The sequence below is a fragment of the Bison bison genome, unplaced genomic scaffold (genome assembly GCF_000754665.1).
Source record: "Bison bison bison isolate TAMUID 2011002044 unplaced genomic scaffold, Bison_UMD1.0 scf7180017864093, whole genome shotgun sequence".
NCBI classification, from domain to species: Eukaryota; Metazoa; Chordata; class Mammalia; order Artiodactyla; family Bovidae; genus Bison; species Bison bison.
The window spans coordinates 2,905,021-2,930,488 of NW_011494665.1; the positions used below are offsets into that span (position 1 = coordinate 2,905,021).

The 25,468-nt window shown below is 42.2% G+C and overlaps 3 protein-coding genes and 1 pseudogene across 3 annotated transcripts in view; 2 read left to right on the forward strand and 2 right to left on the reverse strand.

Annotated features, from left to right (window-relative positions):
- NUP210L (nucleoporin 210kDa-like) overlaps positions 1–15,351 on the forward strand; it is a 101,586-nt gene extending 86,235 nt beyond the window's left edge. The window contains exons 33-40 of the mRNA XM_010838380.1: positions 771–907; positions 2,590–2,716; positions 5,663–5,809; positions 10,360–10,610; positions 11,096–11,300; positions 14,140–14,244; positions 14,760–14,831; positions 14,922–15,351. Of these exons, the coding sequence (XP_010836682.1) occupies positions 771–907; positions 2,590–2,716; positions 5,663–5,809; positions 10,360–10,610; positions 11,096–11,300; positions 14,140–14,244; positions 14,760–14,831; positions 14,922–15,022 (1,145 nt within the window). The 3' untranslated portion in view covers positions 15,023–15,351. The remainder of the gene's footprint in view (positions 1–770; positions 908–2,589; positions 2,717–5,662; positions 5,810–10,359; positions 10,611–11,095; positions 11,301–14,139; positions 14,245–14,759; positions 14,832–14,921) is intronic.
- Positions 8,574–8,776, reverse strand: LOC104987445 (annotated as a pseudogene).
- An 86-nt stretch (positions 15,352–15,437) lies between the features above and the next one.
- On the reverse strand, positions 15,438–16,947 carry RPS27 (ribosomal protein S27). Its single transcript, XM_010838379.1, has 4 exons — positions 16,887–16,947; positions 16,465–16,573; positions 15,799–15,909; positions 15,438–15,523 (listed from the first exon to the last, which is right to left on the reverse strand). The coding sequence occupies exons 1-4, from the start codon at positions 16,890–16,892 to the stop codon at positions 15,495–15,497; spliced, it is 255 nt and encodes an 84-aa protein (XP_010836681.1). The 5' UTR covers positions 16,893–16,947; the 3' UTR covers positions 15,438–15,494.
- Positions 16,948–20,213: 3,266 nt separating this feature from the next.
- On the forward strand, positions 20,214–24,348 carry RAB13 (RAB13, member RAS oncogene family). The gene is made up of 8 exons (XM_010838381.1): positions 20,214–20,498; positions 21,821–21,881; positions 22,718–22,778; positions 23,011–23,088; positions 23,194–23,283; positions 23,405–23,470; positions 23,568–23,621; positions 23,786–24,348. Exons 1-8 carry the CDS (start codon positions 20,375–20,377, stop codon positions 23,861–23,863), a joined length of 612 nt encoding a protein of 203 aa, XP_010836683.1. The 5' UTR covers positions 20,214–20,374; the 3' UTR covers positions 23,864–24,348.
- Positions 24,349–25,468: the final 1,120 nt, after the last annotated feature.

Below are 25,468 nucleotides of genomic sequence, written 5' to 3' on the forward strand. Positions count from 1 at the left end.
ATCTGGTTCCTCTGCCTTTTCTAAAACCAGCTTGAACATCTGGAATTTCACGGTTCACATATTGCTGAAGCCTGGCTTGGAGAATATTGAGCATTACTTTACTAGTGTGTAAAAACTTCCCTGGTGGCTCAGATGGTTAAGCGTCTGCCTCCAATGCGGGAGACCTGGGTTTGATCCCTGGGTTGGGAAGATCCCCTGGAGAAGGAAATGGCACCCCACTCCAGTACTCTTGCCTGGAAAATCCCATGGACAGAAGAGCCTGGTAGGCTATGGTCCATGGAGTCACAAAGAGTTGGACACGACAGAGTGACTTCACTTCACTTCACTTTACTAGCATGTGAGATGGAGTGCTATTCCTATGTGTAAAAGATGTTTTTCTTTTTCCTAAGGAGAACAGTTATATTCTCCAAATAGCTTTTGTGATTCTAAGTTCAGCAGTTCCTATTTTGTTTTGCTGGCATGAAGGGGAACCCAACATTAGGAAAACAAAGTTAGGGACTTCCCTGATAGTCCGGTGGTTAAGACTCTGTGCTTCCATTGCCAGGGGCACAGGTTCAATCCCTGGTCCAGGAACTAATATCCCCACATACCACGTAGCACAGCTAAAAATGAAAAAGAGAACAAAGTTATCCTCACAGCTGGGTGCTCCTCCTGGGAAGGGATATATGTATGCTTAAATGGTCTACTGACTTGGATTCTGAGTAAGGTGAGCGTGACCATCAAATTATATCAAAGATTGCAGTCAACTGCTTTCTCTTGTCTTTTCCTAGGTGAACCCGGAATATGGATGATTTCTGCTGACAATATTCTACAAACAGACATTGTCACTGGGGTAGGAGTGGCCAGGAGTCCAGGAACAGCAACTATCTTTCATGACATCCCAGGACTAGTGAAAACATATCGAGAGGTAAACTTAATGATATGAGACGAGCCCATGGGCGTTCCTTGGTGGCCTAGTGGTTAGAATTCCAGGCTTTCACTGCCATGGAGCAGGTTCCAGCTCTGGTTGGAAAACTGAGATTCCACAAGAGTCTAAAGTAACTATTTCCACATACGGGAATATATATAGGAAGCACATCCTATTAAAAGAAATATACTCATATATCAGATACAAAACCAGACAACAGACTTTATTGAAACATAGATAATTTAAGCATAGATTAAGGTTCTTAAACAAAGGAATGACTAGTCTGATTTATAATGTAAAATACCACTGTGGCTACTGATTGGTACTAGACTGTAGGGACAGGAGTAGAAGCTGAGAGACCAGTTATTGCAGTTCCCAGCTGAGATATGATGGTAGATCAGAGTGACAATTGAGGAGGTGGTGAAAAGTTGATCAGATTCTAAATAGATTTTATAGGTATAGTTGATAAAGTTTCCTGACAGATTATATGTAAAGTTCAAAAGAATCAAGAATGACTTAAGGTTTTTCTATTGAAATACTAAAAGGACAGGACAGAATTGTCATCAACTGAAATGGTTAAGACTGTAGGTAGAACAGTTTTGGAGAAAGATCAGTTTTTGGACACATAAAGTTGGATGTCTGTTAGATGTCAGTTGGCTGTGTTGAGGTAGCTAGATATAAAAGTCTGGAAATTATTGGCATAGAGATATTTAACGCCAAAAGATCACCAAGAGAGTGAGTGTAAATAGAGAAGAGGTCCAAGAGCTAAGTTCTGGAAACACCAGTATTAAGACCCCTGAAAGGGGACTTCCCTGGTGGTCTAGTGGTTAAGACTTCACCTTCTAATGCAGGGGTTTTGAGTTCGATCCCTGGTAGGGGATCTAAGATCCCACAGGCCTAGTAGCCAAAAACAAACAAACAAAAAGGACCAAAACATGAAATGGAAGCAATATTGTAACACATACAATAACGACTTTTAAAAATTGGTCCACATCCAAAAAAAAAAAAAGACCCCTGAAAGAAGAATAAGAACCAAAAAGGGAGATTTATAAGAATTTATAAGATTTATAAAATGACTGGGGAAGTGGAGGGAGTGGGAATACTGGTGTCCAGGAAGCCAAGTGAAGAAGGTATTTCAAGGAGGAAGAATGGTCAACCATGTGAAAGCTACTGCTGGGTCAAGTGTGAGGACTGAGAGATGACCGCTTTTTTTGCAATATGGAGGCTGGTGACTTTGATGAGTTGCTTCAGTGGAATAAAGGGACTGGAAGTTTGACTGGAGAATTGAAAAAGAGAACTTAGAGATAGTCCTGTTCAAGGAGTTGGAGTCAAGAGTTTGTTTCACTGATCGCTTTTAAAATGGGGGGAAAATGGCTTAGGACTGATTTAGTAGAGAAGGAAAATTTGACATGGGAGTAGGAAAAATTGATTAATAGGGAATCATACACAGGGAAGATATGTCAGAAGGAATAAGGGACAAAGATCTCCTTTTAGAAAAAAATGTTATTTTCTTCTCAAAAGTAAACAGATTTTATGGTTTTCAAAATACATGATCACTAGAAGGGCAATTTGCTCTTATGTGAAACAGATGCTTTTAGCTAAACAAATTATGAGGGTTGGAGAGGAAGGGAACCAGATTCTCTAAGAACCTAGGTTCTAATTTTCCTTTGGTTTGCTAACAGGTGGTGGTCAATGCATCATCAAGATTAACACTCAGTTATGACCTCAAGACTTACCTCACCAATACCCCCAATTCAGCTGTGTTCAAGCTGTTCATCACTGCTGGCAGAAATGGTATCAATCTTAAAGGTCAAGAATCTCTTTATAGTTCTGGGTGATTATTCCCACCTTTCCTGTCCTCTGTCAATTAATTCACCTCTTTGGATTAGCAATCCAAGTTTTCTTTCATTTCAAAATTGATTCTACTTTTACAACAGAATCTTTAAGAGCTGTGAGATCTCAGAATTATGACTGGATTAAGGTTTTAAAATAGGCTCAACCTAGTCACTACTGTCTTTCTGCTTGTAACCCTGCCAGAGAACAGGAGGTAGCCTAGACCAAGAATTTCCAAACATGGATGATTTTCAAGGTTACCCAAAGAAATCTTTTAAAAATACAAATTCTTAGGCTCCATCCAGAGATTTAGTAAGTTTGGGATAAAGCATAAGATACAATTCTTTTAAAGCTTCTCCAGATTTGAGAATTGTTGGACTAGATAATTACGTGAAATGTTATTTGCTCAGCAAATTTGCCTTGTGTTTTTCTTTTTTCGTTTTGTATTGGGCCATAATTTACTGTCAAAAAATAGGGGAGGAGGGCTTCCCTGGTGGCTCAGTGGTGAAAAATCCACGTGCCAGTGTAGGAGCCACAGGTTTGATCCCTGGTCCAGGAAGACCCCACATGCCAAGGAGCAACTAAGCCCATGTGCCATAACCATTGAGTCTGTGCTCTAGAGCCCAGGAACTGCAACTCCTGAGCCATGCACCGCAACTACTGAAGCCCGCATGCCCTAGAGCCAGTGCTCTGTAATAAGAGAAGCCCCTGAGCACCACAACTAGAGAGTAGGCCCCACTCGCTGCAACTGGAGAAAAGACCATGTGGCAGCGAAGACAAGACCAGCACCGCCAAAAACAAATAAGTAAAATTATTTTTTAAGATGGGGGGAGGAGGAAAGATAACTAAAATATAAGAAGCTCCCAATAGATTCCAAATACTATGTTAGGAATTTTTATACCTTTTATCTCATTTAACAATCTCATCATGTAGTAATTATCATTTTAAAGATGAGGATACTGGGGCAGAGAATGGATTGGGAGATTGGGATTGACATATATATACTACTATGTATAAAAGAGATAACTGATGAAAACTGACTATACAGAGAACTCTACTCAGTGCTCTGTGGTGATCTAAATGGGAAGGAAATCCAGAAAAGAGGGAATATATGTGTGTATACATATAGCTGATTCACTTTGCTGTATAGCAGAAACTAACACAACATTGTAAAGCAGCTATACTCCAAAAAAAATTTTTTTTAAGATGAGAGTACTGGGAATTCCTTGGCGGCCCAGTGCTCTCACTGCTGAGGGCCTGGGTTCAATCCCTGGTCAGGGCAAAAAAAAAAAGATGAGACTACTAAGAGCAAGTAATTTGTACAAGGTAACAAACCAGTTAGTGGCAAGAGTAGTAGATATGTTTCACTCCGAAGTCCATGTACATCCTTTCATTCATCTTTTTGTTTCTATAGAACAGATTCCAGATTTGGAGGGTGGGGGTGGATGGAGGGATAGTGGGGGGTGAGAAAACATGCAAAACCAACCAGAGAAGTTCAAAATAGAACAGAATATAATGGTCTATAAACCTTAAGATGATTTAAACTCTATTGACCTTTATTTTTTTTTACTTTTATTTTATTTTTAAACTTTACATAATTGTATTAGTTTTGCCAAATATCAAAATGAATCCGCCACAGGTATACATGTGTTCCCCATCCTGAACCCTCCTCCCTCCTCCCTCCCCATACCATCCCTCTGGGTCATCCCAGTGCTCTAGCCCCAAGCATCCAGTATTGTGCATCGAACCTGGACTGGCATCTCGTTTCATACATGATATTTTACATGTTTCAATGCCATTCTCCCAAATCTTCCCACCCTCTCCCTCTCCCACAGAGTCCTCTATTGACCTTTAAAAATATATATTTATTTATTTACTTGGCTGTGTTGTGTCTTAGTTGCAGCATGTGGGATCTAGTTCCCTGACCAGGGATGGAACCTGGGCCCCCTGCATTCAGAGTACAGAGTCGTAGCCACTGGACCACCAGTGAAGTCCCTCTAATTGCCCGTTCTGTCCTTCAGTTTTTAAGCATTTAATATATTTTCTTTTCACAGTAGATACTTAATCTTATAAATACAATCTAAATATGTATGTATAAATAAGAGTATTTGATCTTTAAAATTCTTCAGGTTCTTTTATAAAGTATTAACTGTTTCTTCATAACATATTATCTCATTGTTATCTACCTTATTAAATTTTACAAAGAGATTGCATTTTTTTTCCTTGCAGAATCTTTCTAAAACCACAACTTATGAAACTTCATGTAACAGTTCCTTTGATATTGCTGATAGTCTCCAAAAGATGAGAATGATCACTGGACTGCTGACAATTGAGAAAGAGCTTTAGCAAACCGAGACCATTAAGAAACTGTGCAAGGGAAAATCTTGTTACCAAGACACGGGTTTCTAGTTAATTTAAAATTGCAGCTGACCCAACCTTGGTGCCAGTCGATTTCTTGCCAGCTGCGTGGCTCCTGTTTAAGGCACCACTTGTAATGAAGTTCTGGAGATCTTTGACTTGACGCATACTACAATCATTTATGGAAAACAAATCTTCCTAGATATAAAAGCTACCTCCCAAGTGTAGCATTTTATTTCTAATAACTGCCCAATCTCTCTGTAATCTTATTTCCATTAATGAATTCCAAAAACTTCTGAAAGAGAACACCAGTGATATTATTAATAATATAAACCCCATTATAGTCACAGACTAGCAGACACAAGAGTCTTACACTCACCTTTCACCTTGATTGTGGTAAGACCCAACAGAGCTGGCAAATAGACAGCTGTAGCAATTAAAACAGAGCTGACCCTTCTTTCTTATTTTTTAAATTCCAAATTTCCTCTATATATAATATATATGTTTCCCCTTTTACAAATTCCTCTTAGTGACAAAGCTATTTACCTCTTTTCTGGTCTCTAGGATCCTGCACCCCAAATCAGGCTTTGGCCATTACAACACTTCTTCCAGAGACCCTTATGCTGTGCCATGTACAGTTCAGTAATACTTTACTAGACATTCCAGCAAGTAAGGTCTTTCATATCCATTCAGATTTCAGCATGGAAAAAGGTGAGTTCCACCAGTTGAATCTGGTTTCCCCCTTGTTTTCATATTTGTACAAATGTCACTTTATTGGTTTACATTTCTGCCTTCTAGTTTTATCTACTGTGTAACTATGGCATTTTTCTCACTCAGCATTTTTGTTCTATCCATTCAACAAAGTTTTAACATGTATCTATAATATACTATGCTTTACTATTATAACTTACTACTTTCTCCTTTGTTAGCCTGTTATCTTTGTGAGGGCTTGGATTATGTCTCATACATCTTTTGTTCCCAACTAGTAGCACAATGTTTGAATGCTATTGAACTGAAGGATATTATGAGCAGAACAGCATTAACAAGTGGAAAGAAAAAATAGGCATGACTTTGGGAGGACATTAAATAAATCAACTGATCTAAAATAAGACAGTCCATGCCAAATATAAGTAGGTAGTGCTATATCATGGGAGAGCTTTTACTCCAAGGTCAGACAGTTTGAGTGGTAATGAGAAACCACTGAAGGAAGGTTAATTCCAGTAAACTGTTGAACACCAAATAGAATGCCTGGTACCAGGATGGGCACTGGAGATAGAGGAGCAAGACAAGGCTTTTAAATCTTACTAGAACAACAATCTCAATCTCAAAAATGACAGAATGATCTGTTTGTTTCCAAGGCAAACCATTTAATATCACACTAATCCAAGTCTCTGCCCCAACCAGTAATGATGAAGAAGCTGAAGTTGAATGGTTCTATGAAGACCTACAAGACCTTCTAGAACTAACACCCAAAAAAGATGTTCTCTTCATTATAGGGGACTGGAATGCAAAAGTAGGAAGTCAAGAGCTACCTGGAATAACAGGCAAATTGGCCTTGGAGTACAAAATGAAGCAGGTCAAAGGCTAACAGAGTTTTGCCAAGAGAACCCACTGGTCATAGCAAACGCCCTCTTCCAACAACACAAGAGAAAACTCTACACAAGGACATCACCAGATGGTTAACACTGAAATCAGATTGATTATATTCTTTGCAGCCAAGATGGAGAAGCTCTATACAGTCAGAAAAAACAAGACCAGGAGCTGACTGTCTCACATCATGAACTCGTTATTGCCATTCAGACTTAAATTGAAGAAAGTAGGGAAAACCACTAGACCATTCAGGTATGACCTAAAGCAAATCCGTTATGATTATACAATGGAAGTGACAAATAGATTCAAGGATTAGATCTGATAGATAGAGTGCCTGAAGAACTATGGGCGGAGGTTCGTGACATTGTACAGGAGGCAGTAATCAACACCATCCCCAAGAAAAAGAAATGGAAAAAGGCAAAATGGTTGTCTGACTAGGCCTTACAAATAGCTGAGAAAAGAAGAGAAGCTAAAGGCAAAGGAGGAAAGGAAAGATATACCCATTTGAATGCAGAGTTCCAAAGAATAGCAAGGAGAGATAAGAAAGCCTTCCTTGGTGATCAGTGCAAAGAAATAGAGGAAACAATAGAATGGGAAAGACTAGAAATCTCTTCAAGAAAATTAGAGATGCCAAGGGAACATTTCATGCAAAGATGAGCACAATAAAGGACAGAAATGGTATGGACCTAACAGAAGCAGAAGATATTAAGAAGAGGTGGCATGAATACACAAAACTATACAAAAAAGATCTTCATGACCCAGAAAATCAGAACGGTGTGGTCACTCACCTAGAGCCAGACATCCTGGAATATGAAGCCAAGTGGGCCTTAGGAAGCATCACTACAAACAAAGCTAGTGGAGGTGATGGAATTCCAGTTGAGCTATTTCAAATCCTAAAAGATGATGCTGTTAAAGTGCTGCACTCAGTAAACCAGCAAATCTGGAAAACTCAGCAGTGGCCAATGCTGGACAGGTCAGTTTTCATTCCAATCCCAAAGAAAGGCAATGCCAAAGAATGTTCTAACTACCACACAATTGCACTCATCTCACATGCTAGCAAAGTAATGCTCAAAATTCTCCAAGCCAGGCTTCAGCAATACATGAACCGTGAACTTCCAGATGTTCAAGCTGGATTTAGAAAAGGCAGAGGAACCAGAGATCAAATTGCCAACATCTATTGTATCATCGAAAAAGCAAGAAAGTTCCAGAAAAACATCTACTTTTGCTTTATCGACTACACCAAAGCCTTTGACTGTGTGGATCACAACAAACTGTGGAAAATTTTTCAAGAGATGGGAATACCAGACCACCTGATCTGCCTCCTGAGAAATCTGTATGCAGGTCAAGAAGCAACAGTTAGAACAAGAGACTGGTTCCAAATTGGGAAAGGAGTACATCAAGGCTATATATTGTCACCCTGCTTATTTAACTTATATGCAAAGTACATCATACAAAATGCCAGGCTGGATAAAACACAAACTGGAATCAAGATTGCTGGGAGAAATATCAGTAACCTCAGACATGCAGATGACACCACCCTTATGGCAGAAAGCGAAGAAGAACTAAAGAGCCTCTTGATGAAAGTGAAAGAGGAGAGTGGAAAAGTTAGCTGAAAACTCAACATTCAGAAAACTAAGATCATAGCATCTGGTCCCATCACTTCATGGCAAATAGATGGAGGAACAATGGAAACAGTGAGAGACTTTATTTATTTTGCATGGTTAGTGTTTTATTCTTTGAAGAATGGCTCTGAAACATCACAGTACATCAGGTTGAAAGGACAAGTTTAAAATAGTTTCATAAGGATATAACATATGTACTGCCTGTTCACTCTACGAAATCTTGATCATAGAGCTTATGATACACTTAGTTAGCAGTAGCACCCAGGTTTTCCAAATATTCATCATTGCTCTCTTGTTTGCACAGACTTCATCTCATTAGCTGCCTTCTGCTTTTGTTGCATGATCTCAGAGTCCCTCTACTTCTGAGAGGTAGTCAGGCTATTCTCTTTTCTTTTTCCCTTACTAATTTCCTGAGATTTCTTCATGTTTTCTGGTGGGGAAGTTCTCGTTGATTTCCATGGGCCATGATGACAACTGGACCAAGCCTGGAAGAGGGCAACTCAGAAAAGGAACGACTTCCTCACACTCTCAGCCACTGTCCCTACCCGTTGATCTGGAAGACTGAGCCCCCGCGGGCCCCCTGACGGGATTCGCCTGTCAAGACTTTATTTTGGGGGGCTCCAAAATGATTGCATATGGTGACTGCAGCCATGAAATTAAGAGATGCTTGCTCCTTGGAAGAAAAGCTATGACCAACCTAGACAGCATATTAAAAAGCAGAGACATTACTTTGCCAACAAAGGTCCGTGTAGTCAAGGCTATGGTTTTACCAGTAGTCATGTACGGATGTGAGAGTTGGACCATAAAGAAAGCTGAGCGCCAAAGAATTGATGCTTTTGAACTGTGGTGTTGGGGAAGACTCTTGAAAGTCCCTTGGACTGCAAAGACATCTATCCGTTCAATTTTAAAGGAAATCAGTCCTGAATATACATTGGAAGGACTGATGCTGAAGCTGAAATTCCAACACTTTGGCCACCTGATGCAAAGAACTGACTCTTTGGAAAAGACCCTGATGCTGGGAAAGATTGAAGGAGGGAGAAGGGAACAACAGAGGATGAGATGGTTGGATGGCATCACCGACATGATGGACATGAGTTTGAGTAGGCTCCGGGAGTTGGTGATGGACAGGGAAGCCTGGCATGCTGCAGTCCTTGGGGTCGCAAAGAGTTGGACACGACTGAGCAACTGAACAGAACTAAGAACTACACAGGCTGATTAGTTATACACATGGGATGCTAGATGACAGAGAGAAAGGAGTATTTGTATCAAACCTGGGTGTTAAGGGTCAGGTTTTATAGGAAAAGTAACCTCTAGAAGGATGACCATGACTGAGGTAGATGTGAAGAGAACAGGACATTCCAGGCAATACAGAGCCCTGGAAAAGTTTTCAAAACTAAGTTTAAAGTATACACTGGCAGTACACAAAATGGATAAGAAGAATGGAAGGTAAGGAGACTAGCAAATGCAATTTGCATTGCAGTGATCCAAGCATGAATTGACAAGTTTAGGCCAGAGTAACAGAAATACTAACAGAGGTGTCAGATATGAGATATTTCAAAGGATGAGTTAGCAAGATTTGGATATAGGAATGAAAGAAAGGTTGTCAGAAGACAACCAACGTTCATGGGTAACTAGAAAAACAGTATTATTAACAGAAATAAGGCCATCAAGAGGTGGTTTGATACAGAAGTGATTAAACATGTTCAAAGCTTGCCTTTCTTCCACAAACCCTTTACTGATCTCATGATCTCTGACTACTTTATCCTATATCTCCTTAATTTCTACTTGTATTAAGTTATTTAATATCCCCTGACATGCTGACTAACCAGTAATGGCATCCTTACCTTAAGTTCAATTATGGGTTCCCTTGGACTGTTTCATCTTTGGTAAACTCCTCCTTAGAGGCCAACAGTATGCTAATAGTGAATACTCAAATCTGAGTTCATTTCCTTTTGAATTTGCATGTCAATATTTTTCCTTCCTATCCTAATCCAATTGACTAAATAGGGCCTCTGAACCTTCCTGCTCAGTTTTTCCTCTTTTCTTCAGGGGTTTATGTCTGCCTAATCAAGGTTCGACCCCAGTCAGAGGAGCTGCTCCAGGTCCTGAGCACCGCTGACACCTCAGTCTATGGTTGGGCCACACTTGTCAGTGAGCGTAGCGAGAATGGAATGCAAAGAATCCTCATTCCTTTCATCCCAGCCTTTTACATCAACCAGTCAGAATTGGTTCTTAGCCACAAAAAAGACGTCGGGGAGCTAAGAGTACTGGGAGTGGATAGAGTTCTTGAGAAGCTAGAGGTATGTTAAGGACTGAAGCAAAACAGATCAGGGTTTTGAAAATGAGATTTTTCATTCTCAGTCCAGGGTAAAGGAATAGATACTGAACGACTTGATAAAATTCACCACAGGAAATTCCTAAAATAGAAAATCTGTCCACTTTATAATGCCATGGGGGCTCCCAGAGTCCAAAATCTGTCATGAGCATTGTCTGGAAGATAATACAAATGCATATATATATGTGTGTGTGTGTGTGTGTGTGTGTATCACACACACACACACCACCAATGCTATCCTGAGAGTTTTAGAGTGCTAAAAGCTTTTGAAGGCTATATTATTCTCACACAGATGGTTTTCTTCCCCTACCCTTCAATATGTCTGTGTGAAAAAGTGACTTGTCAGCTAGCTAACTAGAAATCCAGATGTCTTATTGTTTATGATTGATTATGTATTGACACAAAATTGATTTTCTTCTTTCAAACAAGTTCCATTTTCTTTTCTCTAAGGTGTTCCCCAGCTCCCCAGTTCTAATGGTCTCTGGCCATAGGCATTCTTCGCTCACACCTGGCCTGGCCATCTACCACGTAAGAGTAGTCAACTTCACATCCCTCCAGCAGATGGCATCACCTATTTTCATCAACATTTCCTGTGTGCTCACCAGTCAAAGTGAGGCTGTACGAGTGAGAGCTATGAAAGCTAAGTCTGGTGCAGGTGAGCATGGGGGTGACTATTTTTAATCTAGAGGCAAAAAGACTGAATGTATTACAATTTAGTTTAGAATTTAATTAATGGGAAACATTCAGCCACTTGATCAAGATTATTCAGACTAGCTGGGACATGGATCTTTATTCTTGGAGGCTACCCTATAACCTTCAGGTAGCCTTCTTAAAACTTGTTTAGTCGCTGTCCCAGGCTCCTCTGTCCATGGGATTCTCCAGGTAAGGATACTGGAGTGGGTTGCCATCTCCTTCTCTAGGGGTCTCCTGCTTGGCAGATGGATTTTTACCACTGAGACACCAGGAGATTCAGGTTGGATCCCTGGCTCAGGAAGATCTCCTGGAGGAAGAAGTGGCAGCCCACTCTAGTTATTCTTGCCTGGAAAACCCCATGGAGAGAGAGGAGCCTGGCGGTCCCCAGTCCATGAGGTTGCAGAGTCAAACACAACTTAGTGACCAAGCATGAATGCAGTTTAACCTGCGTTTACTAGCCTCAAAAGTATACTTCTTGCCTTGTTTTAAGCCCTTTGATAAATGTTTGATTTAATCCAAAAGTATTTAGCAAATCTTTGTGCATCAATCAGTAAATGGTAGTAATCCTAGAAGCAAGACTTGGCTCTGACAAATCCTGATTCTGCCTTTACCCAGTTCGGAAATGATGCCAAGTTTGGGTGGGATGGTAACAGTTACGGAAAGAGGTGTTAGAAGTTTCTTCCCAGGTGGCTCAGTAGTAAAGATTAGGATTTAACCCCTGGGTTGGGAAGATCCCCTGGAGGAAATGGCGACCCACTACAGTATTCTTGCCTGGAGAATCTAGGAGTGAATTAGGCTGAACCTTAGTACATCTAACGGGAGAAAGGTTTTGGCTTCTGTGAGTATCCGATTTGTATGAGTCAGTAAATATTCTAAGCATATTTATATGCATTTTAATTCTCATTCTAAAGGGTTTCCTAAAACTCTTTAAGAGATGTTTTCCCCTTTAAAGAGTTGAAATTGGGATGTTCAGGATCCTATCACTAGAGAATGTTCAACCCCAATCTGTGCTGTGAGAGTAGTTTTTAAACTGAGTTCATGGATCTCTATAAAGGTTCTCAGAATTCAAGGTGTCCATGCCCTGAATGGGAAAAAACAAAATTACATCAAAATTACAGTAGTTATCAGACCTAAAAATGTATCTTTATTACTAGAGCACACATACTACTGTATTACAAATAAGGCCTTTTAACATTTTGCTGTGTATTATAAAACTTCAATTGGTTTCCTTTATTCCTACATTTTTTGCATTGAAAAACATTGAGTTGGGGTACATTGACTTCACCAGACTGCCAAAGTTACCCATGGCAAAAAAAAAAAAAAAAAAGCTAAAAATCACCTGGGTGCTCATTGGAAGGACTGATGCTAAAGCTGAAACTCCAGTACTTTGGCCACCTCATGTGAAGAGTTGACTCATTGGAAAAAGACTCTGATGCTGGGAGGGATTGGGGGCAGGAGAAGGGGACGACAGAGGATGAGATGGCTGGATGGCATCACTGACTCGATGGATGTTGAGTCTGAGTGAACTCTGGGACGTGGTGATGGACAGGGAGGCCTGGCATGCTGCGATTCATGGGGTCGCAAAGAGTCGGACATGACTGAGACTGAAGAATCACCACGTTCTTAAGTGATGAGGGCACAAACTAACAGTACACTGTTATTTTTGCTACAAATATGCAACCCAATCTTAAGTTCACTCATACAAGCATGATACCTACTTGCAGGAACAAGTAGGTATTTAAAACAGGGCCCAATTAAGACAGGAATTAGTTCAATGTAGACACAACAAAGGGGTGTCCTAAGTTAATATACCTCTTGATTTATTTGGACTTCCAGTGTTGGGACCAGATCAGGGAGGAGATTTTAGTATGTTGTGTTGTTTAGTCGCTAAGTCATGTCCAACTCTTTTGTGACCCCATGGACTGTTGCCTGCTAGGCTCTGCTCCTCTGCCAATGGGATTTCTCAGCCAAGAATACTGGAGGGGGTGGCCATGCCCTCCTCCAGGGGATCTTCCCAACACAGGGATCAAGCCCAGGTTTCCAGGCATTGAAGATTCTTTACCATCTGAGCCACCAGTGAAGCCCCCACCTTTTTTTTTCAGTACAAGCAACCTCAAATTATTCTTCAGAGTAAAGCAGTTTAACAGTGTGAAGTTGTTAAACAGTTGTGAACAGAGTTTAGAGAGAGGTTAAGAGCAGTTAAGAGCCCAGAGGTAGAGGGCCTATACAAGGGTTGCAGAACAGGAACTATGTATAAGGGCCTGGTGACAGTTTATCTGGAATGGCAATTTGGTGAGGCAGGAAGAGTTCATTTCTAGACACTGAAGAATTCGAAATAACCAAGAGAAAGTATGCTTCAAAAGACATGTCTTAACTTTTATTGAGGACAAATTTATATACAAACCATGTTCCCTAGAAATGATAGCTGAATAAAAAAGGCCAAGTGGCTCCTGGGTCATTGTTTCAGGTTAGAGGGATTACAAGTTGAAGGATGTCACTTGGAGTTAAAGTACACAGGAGAGATAACAGGCATTTTACAGTGGCAGAGAATTTAAACATTCTTTTGGAAGCTGAAAAGGCTTAAGAATTGTAGTTTATTATGTTAGTGATAAAAAGCCAAAAAGGTAGACGCACCAAGTACAGTTCACCCCTTTTTCTCTGGTAAGAAACAAAAAGAATTTCCTAGAGGGCTAAGTTTTGAGTGCTTCAGCTAGATATCTCAGAAGCATACAATTTTTAAATGCAACATCTGTCCTGTATATATTAAAAAAACTATCTTCTTTTATTCTGCCAACGCGTAGATCAATGTGACGGTTCAGGTGTTCTCCAGAAGTTTGCAGGTTCTTACCAGAGTCTCCTTTTTACCCTCTTTGTGATGCTGGCATCAACAGCTTTCCTCTTTCTAGGTAAGGAGTCCTTATATTCAGCACCGTAGAATTTAGACTTGGAAACTGCCTTCATTTCACAAACTAAATGAGGATGAAAATTAGCTGTTTATATCACATCTAATTTGGGACATGCAATTGAAACTGACTTAGCCTCCCTACCCTTAGTCTCCTGGTGGACCAAAGATCCTGCCCAATTTACTGAGAAGCAATAAACTGCATGCAGCCAACAGCTACCACTCAGAAGTGGAAATCACTGCTAAACTTTAGATGATAGCTAGTTTTGCTCAAATACATAGCAATAGATGATTCAAGCAACGTAACACATACTATTATCTACACGTACATTTCCCATCTTTCAGCCGTAAGTTGAATACCTCTGAAAATCACTGAATAAAAACTTCCCATTAAGTATACAGTGTTATTTAATTTGAAGCCTTACTTTTTTTATAGCAATACTTAAGAATGGACTTGACCCTTAAGGCCTTTCTCCAGTGAGAAGAGATCTCCTTGTTGACATCTTATTCTTTTTCCAGCATACAATGCCTTCCTAAACAAGATGCAGACAGTTCCAGTTGTTTACGTGCCAACTCTAGGTACACAGTCAGGTAAAGAATCACCATCTGTTATCTCCGAAAAACTCAGGTACCACCCTCATTCACCTCTATTCATTCTTCTTTTATTTCCTTTCCTCTTAGGTTCTTACACATCCACACGTTCTCCCCCTCCGCTCCTGAGTCCACACCCCCCACCAGCCCAGAATCGGCTACAGCACTGGCTGTGGAGTATAAGACACTAACCTCTGCTTGGACAAGTCTTTAACTATAGGGGACTGGAGATTTCTAGCCCCAGATCAGCAGCAACCTCTACATTCACACACCTCCAAACAAGGCTTCTGAGAACTGTAAATAAAGCATCCTAAGCTGTTTTATATTAAAGTGGCGTGCTGGATTGTGTTTTAAATATCAATTGTCAGTTCTTAATTCTAAGAAAACATAAAAGTAAAATGAAATACCCCATTTACATACTATTCCAGTTTTTAATCAAGCTCTGCAGATTTACTCCATGAACCTAGGGATAGCAATGTCCCAAATGGACTTTTTAAGTTCTTGGCCACTTACTTGCCCCAAATGACTCTAGAATCCACTCTTCTGGTTGCCCCTGAATACGTGAGGTAGGAACCTCCTAGAAGTAAAACAAGACAGTAAACAGGATGTATCCAAAACGTGTTTATTGGGATGGTTTCCCGTTCATCTCGATACAGGGTACTTTTAGTGCTGCTTCCGTCTGAAAGAGCATCCTGCCAAAAAAAAAAAAAAGTTCCAAAGGTTAACTGATAGCAGCCTACTTACCCTACCTGAACCCCACAAAATGCCTCTAACCCATAGAAAACCTACATTTGTATTTTCTTCAACTCTTTAAGCTTCTACCTAGTCACTAGACATGAGATTCAGCTCATATGAAGCCCTTTTACCACCCAGCTTTAGACAGTAGCATTTTAAGATGAATGTTTCCCGATTATGCATTTGGTAGACATAAGAAAAAAAAGTATAAAAATTACATTAAACCATTTACCTTCTGTAAGCCTCGCTTTTCCTCCTGTAGGCTGGCAGAGGACAGTAGAGCAGCCAACACACAAGACTACTGTTTGTGCATGGCTAAAGACGGTGGTGATTTTATAGCATCCTGGGGGGAAAACATCAATGAGTTACCCTTTTTCCTCCCAAACCTTTCTTCACTTAAACATATGATGTCATGCGTTAACTGTAAAACAAGTATGCTATGAAAATTCTTGGGATTTACTTTCCTAATCTAAACTTGATTATCTGGCTCTAGGTATACATCAAAGTCAACTCAAAAGCAACCTCGACCATGTGCCCCAACCTATGGATTTTGAGTAAACAACATCATCCAAAAAATTATTCAAAAGTCAAAGAGAAAAAACCCTGTACTTGGTGAGGAGACATGCTCAGTAACTGGTCAACATATCCACCCCTTTGCCGCCAGGAAGAAGTACATAAATTACCACAGAACCCAAACATTATCATTCCAGTGTTTTCCCAACACAAACGTTGTGGTCTACAGAGTTTTGAAGGGGAATCTCTCTGGATCACTCCTCCTAAAGTGCAAAATTTTACTCATCTCTAACATTCAAATTTGAATACATTAGGGCTTCACGGATACCTTTTTTCAACTCGTGGGATTCAGTGCTTTCCCCACTACTACATGTTATCTCCTCACCTGGGCATTTTACATCCATGAAATAGGAATTGGGGCTCTGCACCAGGCGCTTCTTCTTGTGTTTCCTCTTCTCCTCTTCTGGAGAGGGATGAAGAAGATCCTTTGCGAGCTAACAGAGGCAGAAATGTAGAGATTTAGAAACCAATGGTGAATATGGATGATCGAAAACAGCCCCCACTGCCACACAACGGGGAGAGCTCTCCCCTTGTCGCCCCTGGTGTCTGCGCAGCTGGGCCGCCATCTTATTGCCTCTCCGCTCCCGTCCAAGCACGGGTCCCAGCTGGCCTCTGCGGCCCCTGTAGTTAACTTGTCCTGGGAAGTGCGGAGGGCAAATGAGGGCCCTCTGTGATCCCATATCAGCGTGAGAGCAGCGTACAGACAGAAGAACGAGATCTCCACGGAAACCTAGCCGAAGAACTCACAGGCATGTTCTCGTGAGGAGGTCGTCACCGCCGGAAAGGGGCGGAAGCGGAAATCCTGATCCTTAAATTTGCCGTCCCGCAGGAAATGACGTTAGGTCCTATCGCCGCCATGTTGAGAAGGTCGTTCTCTCACGGTCTTGGGCGATGGGGGGGCTGCCATTTTGGGAAGGTCTCTAAATGACGGCTCAGATGAGTCGCCATGTTAAGAGAGGGAGCTTGGTATCTTAAGGTCAGTGTCTGGTCTCCGTCAAGGGGTTAATAGACATTTTTAATATTTCGCGCTACACTTTAACAACAGGAACTGCTTAGGAAAACAGAGTCATGTCTGTGACTTGTTGAATTTCTTTACTATTTTTCAATTGGTTTGGTTTCCCCATTTTTAACAACTCAGTAATGTAAATATAAAAAAAGTAAGTTCTCATCTTTTCCGCACTTTCAGCCTATTTCTAGGACTAACCGTTGTTAATTTTATTCTCTCCTTTCCATCTTTCTCTGTAATAATTATTGCATCACTCACTTCTGTATTGTTCTGACTGCTTTGAATGCTAATCTTCACAACTGTGTCTTTACATTCCCACATCCTTTCCGCCACATTTTCATCAGAACTGCCTTTCCAAGATTTGTAATCTTGGCATCACTGAAACTCCGGACAGGTAATGAAAAGAAAGAAAACCAAATCATTATCTTCTACAGTAACAATCAAAGGGTTAAAATGTCCGTTTGTCATAAAGGAGGAACAAAAATGACTCAAATGGTATATGGGGACCTGGTTAATTCCAAAGGAATAGAATGGGACAAGGGATGTGAGTTCTTGTCAAGGATACACTGGTAAACGTTTAACCATTGACTTTATGGAGGGGAGCCCTGATTTGTTGTCTTTGCTAATTTCAATGGAGGAAATACCTTGGCCAGTTTCAGACTATCAGTGTTACATCATTAAACATGGATTTGGAAAGCGAAGTCTGTTTTCATGAGCCAGTAATAATTGGTTCCAGCACACTACTGTTGTTGTTCAGCTGCTCAGTCATGTCTGACTCTTTGCAACCCCATGGACTGCAGCAGGCCAGCCTTCCATGTCCTTCACTATCCCAGAGCTGGCTCAAACTCATGTCCATTGAGTCAGTGATGCCATCCAACCATCTCATCCTCTGTTGGCCCTGCATCTAATCCTCTGTTGGCCCTGCCCCTCTCCGCCTGCCTTCAGTCTTTCCCAGCATCAGGGTCTTTTCCAATGAGTCCATTCTTTGCATCAGGTGGCCAAAGTATTGGAGCTTCAGCATCAGTCCTTCCAATGAATATTCAGGGTTGATTTCCTTTAGGATTGACTGGTCTGATCTTGCTGTCCAAGGGACAACTCAAGAGTCTTCTCCAGCACCGCAGTTCAAAAGCATCAGTCCTTCATCTCTCAGCCTTCTGTATGGTGAGAAAAACCTCTGAGGAAGTGACATGTTCCCAGGTGGCTCAGTGGTAAAGGATCCAGCTGCCCATGCAGTGGATGCAGTTTCAATCCCTGTGTCGGGAAGATCTCCTGGAAGAGGAAACAGCAACTCTGATATTCTTGCCTGGGAAATCCCATGGACAGATGAGCCTGGCAGGCTACAGTCCATGGGGTCGCAAAGAGTGGGACACAACTGAGTGACTGTGCACGGCACACCGAAAGACAAGAAATTAAACAAGCAGCAGTCTGGGAGAACTGCATTCTAGGCTGAGGCAAGAGCTTGTGAATACAAAACCAGAGACCAGGAAAAGCCTACCATAATTGGGGGGGGGAGGGTAAAGGCATTATTGCGGAAGCTCTGAGAGCTAGTGGGAGAGTACTGTGGAGATGAGGTTCCAGGGAAAGCAGGTATACAGCAGCATAAGTGACCTGGGTTCAATCCCTGGGTCAGGAAGATCTCCTGGAGAAGGAAATGGCAACCCACTCTTCCCATTCTTGCCTGGAAAATCCCGTGGACAGAGGAGCCTGGCGGGGTACAGTCCATGGGGTCGCAAAAGAGTCAGACATGGAAAAAAAAAAATCAGACACAACTTAACAACTAAACAACAGCAGCAATTTAGAGAGGTGAAAAAGAATAGTCTATTGCTGGGGATGAAAAGTCCAGATTCAGACAAAATAAGATGAAAAAGAACTAATAGGCTTTTATCAGACAAATCCATGAAAATTGAAGAATAATTAAGTTTAAAGCACTTAAGAATAAGTGCTTTAAGCACTAGTGAGAGATGGTTTGGCCATCAGGGAGAAGTAGAGAATACTCACGTTTTGTAATACAACTTGGAGACATAATGGGTGGTTAGATAAAGGATAGAAGAGGATTGAATAGTTGTGTTTGAGAGGGACAAACATTGGCACAGAGTATGACAAGGATAACTGAAGTGACAAAAGATGCCTTTTCATAACCAGTGCACTATGTTTATAGAAGGGCTGCTCTACTGACCTGCTATTAGAAAAGCAGATATTTTGAATATTTTTTCCAAAGCAAAGATAAATTTGGTTTTGTGTAGCCATGTTCTCCATATTTCAGCTTTCTGGTTGCCAAGGCTACACATTCACAGTCTGTTCATTAGTGTGTTAGGAGTACTGCCTCCGGACTGTGTTAAAAGATCCACATCTCATCAAGAGAATGACACCAGACATGTATAGTCTCAATCTCTGTCTTCCTGAGCTGGCCTGTCAGAGAATTCATACACAGGTTCCCAGAAGGAAGACTGTTCAAGATGAAGCTCCAGAATGTATCTAGGTGAACGGTGTGTGGGCTTGGAGACTGGGAGAGGGTGTGTGTGGAGCTGATTCTATAGTATAATTTTGGAGGTGATTCTATAGTATAATTAATTTTAATTTTCACTCTGTTCCACCAGGGGGCAGACTGACTCAACAAATAGCCACCAACTTCAGGCATCCCGCTTTTTTCAAAAGGAGTTGGGATTCTAAAACTAAGGGCTTGGAAAAGTAACACCAGAATTCTAGAACTGCCCCAGAAGGATTCTATTTTTCTTGAGTACCCCTTTCAAAAATCAGTCCCCAATTTTTGCCAACTCCTGTGTTACCCTGGCCTTCGCCCTTATTCCCCCAAACTTTCCTTTTCCCCGAATTCCTCTAAAATTCCTCTTCCCCTGGTCATTCTGATTAAACCTCCACTTCACCCCAGCCTCTCTGGCTTCTGACTGGAAGAGCGAAGTCGAAAGAGGGGGATGGTAGTAAGCAAAAAACTGTTCAAAATGGCTAGGGAGACAGGCCAGCATTGGCTGGGAAGGGAAGGCCAGAGAGCAGGAGGCTGGGCTGGCCGAGGAGGCCAGCTGAAAGGGATGGGCGGGCACGGGGTGGGGCCCGGAGGAGTGCCGCCTCTCCTCTTTCCCAGAGCCTGGGCGGAGAGGGAGGAAAACTTCCTGGCCGGGGCTCCGGGCCCGCTCCCTTTGCCAGCCCTCCAGTCCCGCCTACCGGTGCCCTTCGCTTCCCCACCACCCCTCTCCCGGCACCCCCAGTGTCCGCCATGGCCAAAGCCTACGACCACCTCTTCAAGTTGCTGCTGATCGGGGACTCAGGGGTGGGCAAGACTTGTCTGATCATTCGCTTTGCAGAGGACAACTTCAACAACACTTACATCTCCACCATCGGTGAGCCCACTGGCCATATCCTAGATCCCCAACTACCCCATACCCTCATTCCTAGGCTCTTGGATTACTAGTGGCCCGCGTTAGAGTCAGGCTTCTGGACTCCAGTCCCTCAGCCTCTCTCTCTCAGACCCATCCCCCTTGTATGTCTCAGGATGGTACCCAAACCTCTAACCTCTCTGAGACCTCCAGATTACTCCTCAGCTGTGCCTGCGCCAACCCCTATTTTCTTGGGACCACCTGCCTCCCTTGTCCCCACAAATTCACAGGAACCCGTGTCTGCTTCCCTCTCAGCTCCTCTTCCCCCACCCTCATCCACCTAGAACTCTTGATCCATTCTCCATATTTCCTGTATCCCCCTTTCGCTGATCATCTGTCTCCCAATTTTGCCAGCCTCTTTCTGTCCCAACTGAGTTACAGACTCTCCCACTGCATTCCCACCTTACCATCTACTTTCCAGTCTCTCTGCCCCTCAACTTATTAGGGGTTTGGGGAGGGTGCCACAGAGGGGCTGGGTGTGCCAGAGAGCGGCCCAAGGACTGGGATCATGAATATGCAGTCAGCCTGCTAAGGAAGGTGGGACTGAGGGGACTTCTGGGGTCTCTGAGTCAGTCAGGTGACTCAGCCTCCTCCCTGGAGCTCCTCACTGGCTTGAGGGAGGTACACAAGTTTCCACTAAAAACAAACATTGTCTCCCCTCCTCCCCCTCATTGTTCTTAACCTCCTCTGGCCTGGGTAGTAAGACCAGGAGAGTCTCAAGACAATTCTGGTTAGAAAGTGGAGGGGAAAATATCCCTCTCTCATATTTCAGTCGCAGGGGAATCTTGTTTAGACTCAAATTTTCTTGTTTCCAAGCCTGGCATACTATTAATCTGCATGGACTGGTATCAGCTTCCTTTTTCCTTGCTCTTCACCCTGTAGGGTCAGGAGGCTATGTGGGAGAACGGAAAGTAGAGGGTTCTACGACAACAGAAGGGAGAAGGAATTAGAAAGAAATATTTGGGGGGAGACAGATTGAATTGAGAGAGTTGTCAGCTGGCGTGGCTGAGTGGACCCAAGAAGTGCCTTAAAGGCCTTCAGCCTCCTTGCAGAGTTTTCATCATCTTCTTTCCCGCAAAGTCTATAAGATCTAAGTCAGAACAATACGCCTGCTATACAAGTACAGCTTTGAGAAAATCCCCGTAGTTTTGTACTTCCTGCGAGACTGCTCCCCAAGTGCCTTCCCTGCAGAATCTCTGTGCTGCTCCATTCCTGTCCCTCTCACCACACACTTGCACATGCACATAATACGTGTCTGGATTTCAGTGTTCCCTCTCCACCCCTAGGAATTGATTTCAAGATCCGCACTGTGGATATAGAGGGGAAAAAGATCAAACTGCAGGTCTGGTGAGTGAATCCCCCAGGACTTCAAAACCAGACTTACTCGTTTATTTCCTATAACACTATAGTTTCTCTTTAGTTTTGTTTCTCTTCCTTTCCCATCGCTCCTTCGAGTACATTTTCTAATCCATTTCTGTCACCTCATTCATATGTCATTCCATCTCTCTCTCTGCTCAGTCAACTGTTTTCAACTTTGTTATAATTCTGTTGTCTGTCCTGGACCCAGAGACTCCTCTGAACTTGGCAACTGTCTAGCTCAACTGTCTATTGAGCTATAATATGGATACAAGCTCTCAACAGTTAAATAGCAAGTAGCAAAATTAAGACTTGACTCTCTGTCCAGTGGAGAGCCCTTAAAGCCAAGAGTAGAGGTTTGACCTGACTACCCTGAGGAAACTGGAGACCCTGAGGGTGTCAAGTGGTAAGAGGCTTAATGGAGGCATTATGATACAATAGACAAGAGGAGAATGTGGTTCAATCCTGTTGTTACAGAATGACCTTCATTAGTTATTTCTCCTCTCTAAATCTGTTTCCTCATCTGTAAAGTAGAGGCAGTAAAACATGTCTCACAAGGATAGAGTGAAGATTAGGTAAAATGACATAAATGATGTATACACAGTGCTTGGCACAAAGTAAACAATAAAACAGACCTATTTCTTCAGCCTTTACCTTCGCTCAGTATCAGCCCAACAGTCTCTTATCCCTTTTTCCCTTTATTGTTTTCCTGACTCTGTTTAACACTCCTTGTTGCAAAAGCTAAATTCTTAGGGGATGGGATTGGAATTCTCTCTTTGGAGATCTCTTACCTCTATCTCACCCCATGAAATATTCTACCCCTTCAGGGACACAGCTGGCCAAGAGCGATTCAAGACAATAACTACTGCCTATTACCGTGGAGCAATGGTATGAAGCATATTTCTGGACAAGGGATGATGCAATAGAATGTACAACTACAGAGGGATAGGAGTTGGGGCAGAGAAAAATGGGGAGGGGCATAGTGTGGGTTGCAGAGGGCCCCATATGGCCTAGTGATTAGTCTTGTGGATAGAATTTACAGGGTCACTTAGAGGGCAGTGGGAAGCCTGAAGAGGGGAATATTGTACAAGGCTCCATTGTGAACTCTGCCATTCCCCAGGGCATTATCCTAGTATATGACATCACAGATGAGAAATCCTTCGAGAATATTCAGAACTGGATGAAGAGCATCAAAGAGGTGAGGACAGTTCCAGAGAGGTGGGGGAACTGGGTGGAACCTAGAGGATGGAGGGGACTGTGAAAATGAGCAGGACCCAGCTTCTACTCTTATCTTTGCTCCCAGAATGCCTCGGCTGGGGTAGAGCGCCTCTTACTGGGGAACAAGTGTGACATGGAGGCCAAGAGGAAGGTGCAGAAGGAGCAGGCTGATAAGGTAAGAGCTGGTTGGGCAATGTTCCAGAACTGGGCCAGGAGGGCCAAGGTGAGGCTGGATTGCAGAGGACTTGGCCGCTGCCCTCTGTCCAGCTCTCCTCTTACCACTTCTTCCCATGCAGTTGGCTCGGGAGCATGGAATCCGATTTTTTGAGACAAGTGCTAAATCCAGTATGAATGTAGATGAGGTGAGACACACCCCATCCTTCACCCCCAAAGAGTATTGGAAGACAGACTCATGCTCCCCTTCAACCTATCCTGACCAATCTCGCCTTTCCCCGTTAGGCTTTCAGTTCCCTGGCACGGGACATCTTACTCAAGTCAGGAGGCCGGAGATTGGTGAGTTGGTTGTGCTGGGCTAAGTACAGCTGGGTGTGTGAGAGTGTGTGTGTGTTAGGGGTAAAAACTGATGAGGGGAACAATGCTAATACTCCTGTGAGGGTGGATCTCCTTCAGTTTATGGCCCCAGCCAGCCATTCTCACCCTGCACCTTCTCCCTCTAGAAAAACAACAACAAGCCCCCCAGCACTGACCTGAAAACTTGTGACAAGAAGAATACCAACAAGTGCTCCTTGGCCTGACGACTCCTTTCTGCCTCTCCACCCTACGCCTGGAGACTGGATCTGAGGAAGGCAGGGCTGAGGGGCTGGTAGGGGAGAAATAGCAAATGGGGCTTGGAGGGGTAGAGATGGGTAGATGGTAGAAGAATGGGGAGAATATGGAGAAGAAAAAAAGGAAGGAGAGAGAAAGAAAGAGGAAATGAAAGGAAGCAGGATAGAGCGGGAAGGAGAGGCAAGAAAAAGGAAAAGAATTGGGAAGGTGGAAGAAGGTGAAAAGGAAGTAGGAAGAGAGGGAGGAAGAAAGGAAGATAGATGGTCCTAGGCCTCAGACCTTCTCTGGGTTTCCAGGGCAAATATAAATGTAAATAAATAGTTGATTTATTGTTACTGGATCAGGCTTTAGGGTTCTGAGAGAGGCTGGCTCAGTACCACCCTCTGAAGGTTTGGTCCTATGCTGTCACTCTGCATGGTCTTTCTCAGTATTAAAGGCCACCATTTGCACAAACGTTCCTGGTTTGGGTAACTTTTGTCATTGTCGGAATCGCTGTCTACCCATAAACCTAATTCTTATGTCTCTGAGGTGGCTGGTCTACCTGAATCTGGCTGTGTTCCTGTGATGCCTAGTCTACAGGTCTCAGACCTTCCCCAGCTGTTTAATTGATGAGGGACACAAGGAGCAGAGATTCTCTGAAATTAAAAGTCTGTACATCCTCTTTCCAATATGGGATTTAGAGGATCCTTGCAGGCAGTCTTGTCCAGGAGATTCTAAAAGAGAAGGACTCTTTCCTGGGCCTCCCCAGGAGAGTGATAACCCTAGCCTCAGAGAAACAGGAGAACCAGTATTTTTTATTCATTAATTTCAGCAAGCATCTTTGATTCTGCCAAAAATCCCTTTAAGAAAGTAGTATTATTACCTGCTCTGATAGAAGAAGAAAATGAGACAGAAAAAAGGTTCATATAGTCATAAATATTTATTGAGCATCTACTCTGTGCCAAGCACAGTGGTCAAGTTAAAATAACCTCTGGGTGGTACTTAAAGGAAGAGGGACAAGTAAAATTTAACAAAAACAGCCCCTAACGACTGAATAACAAAGAAGCAAAACTACTGACGTGCAAAAGAACCATGAACAAGAAACTTAGGCTTGAGTTCCCTTAAGTATACATAGACCCTATTTGTTCTTTACAGTATTTTTTTTAGTTTCCAATATTTTAAAAAAATATTGTCTTCTAAATAGCATTTGCACTGTACAAATGCTTATTCAGAAAAAAAAATTGAACAAATAGATTTTATAACTATATGGTTTTGTAGAATTTGCATTTTAATTAGTATTTCTATAGTTCTCTAAATATGCTCCATAAATTTATGCTTATACCAACATTATATAAATATGCTCTTGCCAGCACTATTTTTTTTTATATTTTAAATCTTTGAAAAAGAAAAGACATGTTTTGATTTACATCTGTTTGATTAGTAAATTTGCAATTTCTTTTAAAATTTTAAATTAATTTTTTAATTGAAGGATAATTGCTTTACAGAATTGTGTTGGTTTCTGCCAAACATTGGCCTGAATCAGCCATAGGTATACGTATGTCCCCTCCCTCTTGAACCTCCCTCCCATCTCCCCC

What these genes read in the sequence shown, in the direction of transcription:
- RPS27 (XM_010838379.1), bottom strand. An exon ending in CATGGATGTAAAATGCCCAG is followed by an intron (nt 15,910 to 16,464) that starts GTGAGGAGATAA and finishes TTTTCCCCCCAG; the next exon opens with GATGCTATAAAATCACCACC. An exon ending in AAAAGCGAGGCTTACAGAAG is followed by an intron (nt 15,524 to 15,798) that starts GTAAATGGTTTA and finishes TTTTTTTGGCAG; the next exon opens with GATGCTCTTTCAGACGGAAG.
- RAB13 (XM_010838381.1), top strand. Translation starts at nt 20,375, where the DNA reads ATGGCCAAAGCCTACGACCACCTCTTCAAGTTGCTGCTGATCGGGGAC. An exon ending in CACTTACATCTCCACCATCG is followed by an intron (nt 20,499 to 21,820) that starts GTGAGCCCACTG and finishes CTCCACCCCTAG; the next exon opens with GAATTGATTTCAAGATCCGC. An exon ending in CCAGTATGAATGTAGATGAG is followed by an intron (nt 23,471 to 23,567) that starts GTGAGACACACC and finishes TTTCCCCGTTAG; the next exon opens with GCTTTCAGTTCCCTGGCACG.